Source organism: Ptiloglossa arizonensis, chromosome 3 (assembly GCF_051014685.1).
Source record: "Ptiloglossa arizonensis isolate GNS036 chromosome 3, iyPtiAriz1_principal, whole genome shotgun sequence".
In the NCBI taxonomy this organism is placed as follows: domain Eukaryota; kingdom Metazoa; phylum Arthropoda; class Insecta; order Hymenoptera; family Colletidae; genus Ptiloglossa; species Ptiloglossa arizonensis.
The window spans coordinates 4393567-4402577 of NC_135050.1; the positions used below are offsets into that span (position 1 = coordinate 4393567).

Sequence of the window (9011 nt, forward strand, 5' to 3'; positions counted from 1 at the left end):
TATCGAGCGATAAGTCTCATACGTTTTGTTCGCTCGAGTAAATCTTAGGTATGATATATAAGCTTAGACTATATTGCATTTTCTCAGTTTTTATAATAATTTATTATGTACCTAAATAATTGTACCTATATATGCACAAATTGATAAAAAGTTACAAAATTTATGCGAAAATTAGAATAATATTGTTTAAAAAATTAAATGTTTTTGCAAATAAATTAAAAAAAAAATGCTTGTAATAATTTGAAATGTTTATATAACGCAGACTTATAAATCTAGTATTAATGTTGAAGGAATATTCGAACAATTATTCGATTGTTCGGAAAGTCATTTCGTTTTCCAAAATGGAGAATATATATAATTTAATAAAATGTTTATACACTCTAAAAAAATCGTGTTTCATTTTCACCAAAAAAAACGAAATGACTTTCCGAACAACCTAATAAAATAACATATGACATTCTTGTTTTATTAAAAGCAAGAGATTTTAGAGATATTTTTAACAATAAATAAATACAAGGTAGGAAAGAATTAATTTTACATATCATTATAAAAGTTAATTTTTTATGCAATAAAAAGAAGTATTACTATGTAATAAGTGAACATTGAATAATTTGATAGTTAAGTGAAAGATATAGAGTCCAAATTTAATTGAATCATTATGCAGAATTATATAAAAAAAAAACAATATTTATAATGTGAATTATCAATTAAAACAATATAATTATTACATGTGTGTATACGTGTTCCAAACTATCTGTCAGAATAAGTTCGTTGTAAATTTACATACTATGCGTGCTTTGTATTCTAGTGGATAATAATAGTATCTAGAAATATGGACCAATAATAATAGTATGTAAAACACTATCCTAGACGTTAATACTAAAACGTATTTTGTCGAAGTTGTAAGTTTTCTGTAGCCTATGTAGGTTCATTATCCTATTCCACTGTTTATAAATGCAAATACATTGCAAATGTAAATGTAATTGAAATTTGAGATTATTTTCTACTTGGCGTAAAAATAATTAACAGATTTCCACGGATCGAATTTCATCTCTTGTATGTAAAGTAGGTCTAGTGGAAATACGATGTGCATAAAACTTTGACGAATTTAAAATATATAATTTTATAAAATGTATAAATAATCATCGAAATTCTGATAGGATAAACTTGTTTTATTAAGAAATCTAAGATATTTTTAGACAAGGAAAAGAAAACACGAGGAAAAATATTTGCCTTTATTTCTGTGATGAATCAAATACGACGTAAACAACAAATATGGAAATTATTACACTACTTTAACGTATTTCAAATTGTATAACACATACTTCGAAAGATCTAGAAATTAGAAACATTTTCAAAAAGATTAGCGGTGAATAAACAAGTGTTTTTCAAATTTTATTTAAAACCACATTATGTATCATACTTATATAATATTTTATTTAGAATTAACAAAAATAAATCTTTGAACAAGTACTATATTAAGATTCAATTTTTTAAAGAATATGTCTGTTTTTGACATAAAACTTAAATGCAAAAATGAAAAATGTAATTAACGGTTTTAAAAGAAATATTTATAAACTTTAGTTTTCTTGTTTATTCGTGTGAAATTATAAAAAGAAGCACGTGTAGTACGATTGTGAGAAATATAGCACATATAATATATGGTATTGAAATTTAATTACATCATATTTCGTATAATTTTGTTTTAAGAGATGTAGATAAAGTAGAGAAATCCTAATCTTTAAATAAAAGATATCACGAACTTACATTATATTAAAATTCATTATTAAGCATACAAATTGTATGTTCTGAAAATGTTCTGAAAACTTCTTTACGTTTCGTCGTATGAAATGCACAACGATAAAACTTAATCCACGATTATTTTCAGAAAAAATTAATCGTTTATACATTATTACATAGACATAACATATAATTTCTAACATGTTTATATCACTCTTATTGTTTTGATCAATTACCAATGAAATACTCTCAAACTGAATTAAGTGCGTAAAATTATTAAGCTTAAATGCTTCGTGATTTTGTCACTTACGCTCCACACTCGTTTAAACAATAACAACTTTTAATATAATATACAGTTTCATATTACGATTATCGATATAAATCCAAAGTATCTTCAACTGTGTGTGCACTGTTGTAAGTAGAAACAACAAGACATGCCGAGAAGTGAGTGGAACGGTGAAAGAAAGAGAGAAAGACGTAGGGAAGGAGAAAAGGATAGAGAGTAACATGGAGTGGTGTCTTCCGACAGAAATAGAAAAGCGGCACGAAAGTCGTTTAGTATCACCCAACGTGAAGTTGTATGTAGTTCCCTTGGCTCCAAGTATCATTGCTAGATTTTAATCGTGTGTACGAATAATAATGCGTGTCCCAATAAGATCCTCTCTAAGGAGTCGAGATTCCTCCTCAACATCGACTGATCTAGATCCCAGAGAGCGCATAAAAGACTGTTGCCGAAAATTAGTTGCTTTTATGTGCACCCAGGTCGGCGTTGGTGGACTTGTGGTCAGTTATGCTATAATAGGTGCTTTCGGTTTCATGATGATCGAGACTCAAGTCCCGATCTCATCCACAGTTTGTATCCGAGAATTAATAAGAAAACAATACGCCGATGAACTGTGGTTCAGCACAGCCAGCAATCAGACTGTAAATGTGTTTAACAAAACTACGTTCTATGCGTTGTCCAACCAAATCCTTCAACGCTACCAAGACAACTTCATCAGTAATTACAAGAAGGAAAATTGCAGTGGCTTAACATCGGCCGATCTTTGGTCCTTTCCAGCAGCAATGATGTTCTGTCTCTCTGTGTTCACAATGATCGGATACGGAACTTTGGTGCCCCAAACTGCCTGGGGCAAGGGAGTCACGGTTATGTACGCAGTTTTGGGAATTCCGTTGTACGTGTTGTACTTTCTGAACATGGGAAAAGTACTAGCGCAGACATTTCGTTGGTTGTACACGTGGTTACACGAATGCACTGGAAAAAAAAAACTTGGCCAAAGAATTACAGTGCCATCAACAGCTTGCCTTTGGGTAATTTTTGGATACGTCATAGGTGGTTCTATAATGTTTGCCGAGTGGGAAGGATGGGATTACTTAGATAGTGCTTATTTTTGTGTGACATCGCTATGCAAGATCGGAATGGGAGATCTAGTCCCTGGTTGGACGCATGGCGACCTAACTACCGACAGTCAGACAAAATTGATAATAAATTTTGTATATTTACTACTTGGTATGGGACTTATTGCTATGTGCTACGATTTAATGAAGGAGGATGTGTACGTGAAAGCTAGGGAACTGAAGGAGCAATTCGTTCAAATTCTCGATGTTATTCATTATCAGATAGAAACGTGTTGCGGATCAAAAATGCCAGAATAAAATGATTAATTGACATTCGTGTAAAATATTAGCTGTACAAATTAATTCTCGGCCCCTATATATATATATATATATATATATATATATATATATATAACTAACTTTAAAACGGTAAAACCTGACTCTACAATCGACATAACCTTAAAAAAACAGTAGTAAGCACCATGGTCTCTGAGAAACAGTACATTCGAATCTGTATACTTTTCACGCTTCGACTAAAAGAAAAAATGCTACTAAGATTAAAATTCGTTGAGGTGAAAAGTTTTGAGGTGAAGTTATTCATCAGAGCTGGCCCTTTTGAATTACCATTTGTTTCAATTATTTCAACATCACTTAACTGTTAAGTCTTAGCAGATGCACGCTTCAAAAAGATAGAAGAGGTTAATACAAAGCATTGACGATTTCATTGTCTCGAAACCGCCATACTTTTTCCGAGAGAAAATTTACCGCCTGAGAAATGGTAAAAATCTATAAGTGGAAGCTGACGAAGATTCTTTTGAAGATTGGAGTATAATTAAAATTTACCTTTAAAAGGCAGAAAATTAATTTGTACACCTAATATAATCAGAAATCTGTTAAAAATGAAATAGTTAGAATTTTCTAAGACGACAGAATTGTATCAAAAGAGTTAGGATCAAAGTAGAAAACACTGATAAAAATTATCAGCTCCTTGAAATCACAACGAATCGTATGTATAATACTAAAACTACATTTGAATAATTTGAAAATTATGTACCAAACACGGCTATAAAATTGTATTAAATTATTAGTATTTTATTAAATTATTGTTCGATAATACAGTGCTATATGTTGTTTGCTTTCGAAAATATAATATGCGGCATGAAAATTTGTCGCAAAATTAATTGAATTTGAAACCTGTTGGTAATACTAGTTAAATCTAATTGTAAGCAATGTTGGATATCTGGATAAAAATGTACGGAAATTGGATCGATAATACGTTATTTAAAATTATAAACATTCGACGAAAAGAACAGAGTTGTTTGGCTTCTAAAGTCGATCAAAAGACGTATTTATATTTCTATCGAGCTACCGAAAGCAGCTGTTAGTATGTTATCATATATGTATCGGGTATGCTCTCAGGTTTTGATTAAAATTGAAAACCTTGATAACCGAAATATATAAAGAGCTAGTACTTCAGAATGACCTTCTTTCCTTTAATCTGAAAATGATCATTTTCGGACATTTCTTAATAATCTTGTCCATTCTACTCTAACATTAATAACAGAAAGATTATTAACTTTCAATAGTATTGCAAGCACATCATAAATGATTAAATTTGGTATTAAAATTAACAAGCATTATGTATACACATACTTAATTATAATTTATAACTTTGTTTATATTAAATTATAATTACGCTAATAAAAATATTGTAGTTATAACGCTAATTGTGTAACGTAAAACATTAAAAGGGAGTGCTGCTTTTACGCATTCTTGTGAAAATATTATTTTTACTTCGAAAATTAATAAAATGTCCTTCAGATTGTTGCTCGATCACGACCAAATTGTAATTGCCTAAAGAACAGGTAGATGAAATGTAATTGCTCTTATTTCTCCTGCTCGTTCAACTTTATACAAATAGGAAGCAAGTAAGAAATGGTAAGAGTAAGTGAGATAAAATTAACATTTGATCCACGAACGTGTTTCATGTATAATAACAATCTAACGAAGGTCGCTGTCAATAATTGTAATATACTCTTGCAAAATGTAATACGTGCACCTCTTTAGTTTTCATCATATTTTATATTTTCTTATTTGTACTTAAGTATTTACAAGAAAAGAATTAATTTACAGAAAACACAAATCTCTCTCTCGATCCCCTAAACACCTATTAGAACTGAGTATATAAAATATGTATTATGTGACTCGTAGATAAGGTGTTAAATGCTCTTTATATAATTATATTTACAAAGTTAGTCGTAGGAAAGGAATCACCATAAAAGACAATCTTCCAAATTAAAATCTATTTTTACAATCTGAAGAGTATTTTCAGAAAATCTTTAAAATTGCTGCGCAAATTCCTCTAATCGGAATACAAACAATTATCCCTTAACAATAATTATAATAATTTTAAAAATTGAAACGCTTAGTTGACGAAAAATAAAAAATTCAGTTCGGAGATGGATTTAAAAACTTCGGCAAGCTTTGTATAAAAAATGAAAACTTAGAAGGTTAAAAAAACTCTAACAAATTTTCGACTCTAACGAAAAAACAGAATGTTTTAAAAAGTTTGTCAAAAGTATAAATTTTTAGTTATCTAATTCAGACCTAACTTAAACTTTTTATGAAACAAACGTAACATTTCTAAAGACTAAGTTAAAATAAATCCTCGGCAATATACTGCAAATTTCCAGACAGAACACAAAAGAGAAAATGTTTTAAACAAACTAAGCCCTTCGTGAACTCAACCAGACGAGACTCTAAACGCCAGATTAGTATAAACATTACAACGTGGAATTCCTTCTAGTTCCTTAAAATAGAAATATTCGATGGATTGCTAAATTTATCGAGTCATATAGGTAGAGTTTTGTTTTACACGCATTATTACTATATCAATTTTTAGTATTCTATTAAAATGATGGTAATTATTGTTCCAAATGTAATAAATGTTAACTACAATATTTCACGTGACAATTATACTTGGTAAAAAAGTAAATCTTTTATATTTATGCGAAGAATCGAAAAAGTAGATCGTTTCCGTAAGATACTAAAAACAAGTTCAATATATATGCAAAGTATTCAGATCGATATTTATTTGATGCTTCAATGAAAGTATCGATACCTCTTTGATACCTTACAAAAGTATCAATACCTCTTTCATACCTTAAAAAAGTATCGATACTTCTTTGATGTCTTCTAAAAGTATCGATACCCGTTTGATGCTTTACAAAAGTATCGATATCTGTTTAATACTTTAAAAAAGTATCAATATTCATTTGAGACTTCTATGAAAATTTCAATACCCGTTTCATATCTTTTGAGATGTTCAATATCTATTTGACATTTCATTAAAACATTTATTTTTATTTGATATTAAAAGTTATTAAAATAATAACAGCACGCATATTAAACTAATGTAATCGTTTTTATATTTCATGTTTGTTAGTTATGTTTGTAGTATTGTCACTGATGACTGCAACGATCTCGCATTCTATCCTTGCTTTTACAGAAGTTTTTTATTTACTCCATGTAAATAATTAAATATTGTCATAGCCATGACATATTCGCCGCGAATGTCGTGGACCTGATTGCCGCCATGCAGGGTCCGCTCAGGTTCTTGGAAGTGATCATCCACCTCCAAACCATCGTAAAGCCAACTCATCTTGAGAGACGGTAAAAGCCTCTTCTTATCGAAAGAATTCTTTGTCTTTTTTTATCGAAAGAATGCATATTCTCTATAAGAGTGCTCTAGTTTACCGATGGAACTCTCTTCTTTATCCCCAACTCTCGCCACTATTTCAAAAGACGTAGACTAGTACAAAACCAATTTTGTTTTCGACATTACCGTCAAAGTGCAGAATGTCTTATTTTGCTAACGAAGTAATCTACCTTATCGACAGAGTGCATCCTTGTATTGCTCCCTTCCCTCACATCTTATCATGAACTATAACTCGAATATCATTACTACTTGAATTTTTTTAATTATTGTAATACATAACCTATAGCAGATGTAACTCAGTATGGAATTCCATTAATCTAACACTAGCCTTTAGGATAATGACTTTCAATGTTTATTCGTTTTCAAAAGTCGCATATAAATTAAAAATAGACGTTTTCCTGAAGTGACATTATTTCAATTTTTTAAAGAGTATAGTTATCATATTTTAAATAAATGTATATTTTGTTCTCTTTATATTTCTGCACTAAATTGTATTAATTCAATTTTCCTTGTACCTTACATTACTGAAAAATTGTAGTACTTGATGCAAATAACTCTTATGTGGACCTCATATTTGACATGCTATTTTATAGGAATGGTCAGACAATACTCAAGCGAATTGTAAAGGTATCGCTATATATATGAAAAGTACAATACAGATTTCTGAATATCCCTATAAATATTAAAGTTATTACGGCAAATACAATACAAAATTCTGATACTAAATTAGAAAATCAGTACAATTTATTGGATTATGTCAATGTGATATTAGTATTACGCAAATATAAATGCTTTTCCTTTAATGTGAAAAAGTGGAATTAAATTTTCTTAAGTACAACACTATGTGTAACTAACGTCTTCCTCTGCCTCTACCTCGTCCACCACGACCACCTCTGGTACCACGTCCACCTCGTCCTCGACCGCGTGCTGCTCCTAAAAACAATTACCTTCAATATATAAAATACATATTACGTATTTGTCTAGAATTTACAAAATTGAACACATACTATATGTATGCAGACAAAATACAAAATGTTTTCTAAACACTAGTATAGCTTATAATAAAAATAATATTAACCATTTTACAGCAAAAGTTCAGTACTTTTTACCAAAAATTTATAATGTGATACCTTACCACTTGAAAAATAATACTTCATTGAACATTTATACTTAAACAATAAAGAGATAATTATATTATAGGAGTATTCTTATGTTGTGAAGAAAGACAGATAAAAATGAAAGAAAAAGTATTTTATGAGCTTCTCATAATAAGTAACCTTGACCAAAGTATAGAACTTATTTAAAATATTTATGCATAAAGCATAGTAACTTCAGTTTGTACATATAAAGTTATAAATCTACAAACCTCTTGCAGCTTCCTTTTTCTTAGCTTTTGCTTTTGGTGTGTCATCTATAAGTAACGTTTCAAGTGGTAATGAATCTGGCAATATATAATATCTTATATTATTTCCTCGTAAACTTAAAGTATCTAATTGAACAGGGTCCCTGTTCTTTATAGTCATTTTCACTGTTTTTAGATGTGTATTCATCGCTACATCAACCCCTGAAAACAAAAATTATATTCGGTGTTTCAATATAAGTTTGAAACAAAAACTGAAAATACTTTTCATTCATCTAATAACATGTAACTATAAAATATAGGTTATGTTGTCATACCAGTAATAGTACCATGTACTTGAGTACCGTTTTTCAATTCTATTGTTACAGTCTCATGACTGAGTTTCATCAAGAATCTAAAATCATTACAATATTATGTAGCAAATAAAATTATTTTAAGTTCAAATATTAAAAACAAGTTTGAATTAGGGGTTATATCTACGACTGGTAGTTTTTTCAAAATCGATGTAGTGCTTGCATATATCATTTTACCGGTACACTTCAATTATTATAAATTCATAACATTTTACATTAAATTGTATACCTTACAAGCTTCATATTATTATACTTTCTATGTCACGTTAAAATTACAATTTCAGTTATTATCATGACCCTCTTCCTTGTGTTTGATCGTATATAACGCTATGAATATATATGCAATTGGGTTCCAAAACCTTTCCATTTGTGTACATATATAGAGAGCATCAAGCAGAGGAGCGTGAATTGTCTGTTTTATAAGTTTTTTTGACCGCGCAAATATGGCGGCTCGCAACGCTTGTCATTTACTAGTATAGCGAAGAAGTTGTGTTTCATTCTA

At 29.7% G+C, this 9011-nt stretch overlaps 2 protein-coding genes across 2 annotated transcripts; one reads left to right on the forward strand and one right to left on the reverse strand.

The window, feature by feature from the left end:
• Positions 1-2336: 2336 nt before the first annotated feature.
• LOC143144549 (TWiK family of potassium channels protein 18) lies at positions 2337-3425 on the forward strand. Its single transcript, XM_076307071.1, has one exon. It carries the CDS (start codon positions 2380-2382, stop codon positions 3394-3396), a length of 1017 nt encoding a protein of 338 aa, XP_076163186.1. The 5' UTR covers positions 2337-2379; the 3' UTR covers positions 3397-3425.
• Positions 3426-7415: 3990 nt separating this feature from the next.
• On the reverse strand, positions 7416-8947 carry Smd1 (small ribonucleoprotein particle protein SmD1). Its single transcript, XM_076306820.1, has 4 exons — positions 8739-8947; positions 8474-8550; positions 8163-8360; positions 7416-7729 (listed from the first exon to the last, which is right to left on the reverse strand). The coding sequence occupies exons 1-4, from the start codon at positions 8750-8752 to the stop codon at positions 7647-7649; spliced, it is 372 nt and encodes a 123-aa protein (XP_076162935.1). The 5' UTR covers positions 8753-8947; the 3' UTR covers positions 7416-7646.
• Between the last annotated feature and the right edge of the window lie 64 nt (positions 8948-9011).

Bases quoted from the DNA above. Each gene is read 5' to 3' on its own strand.
- Smd1 (XM_076306820.1), bottom strand. The intron at 8,361-8,473 runs GTATGACAACAT...TTTTGTTTTCAG, and splicing joins AGTACATGGTACTATTACTG to GGGTTGATGTAGCGATGAAT. The intron at 7,730-8,162 runs GTTTGTAGATTT...AATTGTTTTTAG, and splicing joins GAAAAAGGAAGCTGCAAGAG to GAGCAGCACGCGGTCGAGGA.
- LOC143144549 (XM_076307071.1), top strand. From the start codon at position 2,380: ATGCGTGTCCCAATAAGATCCTCTCTAAGGAGTCGAGATTCCTCCTCA.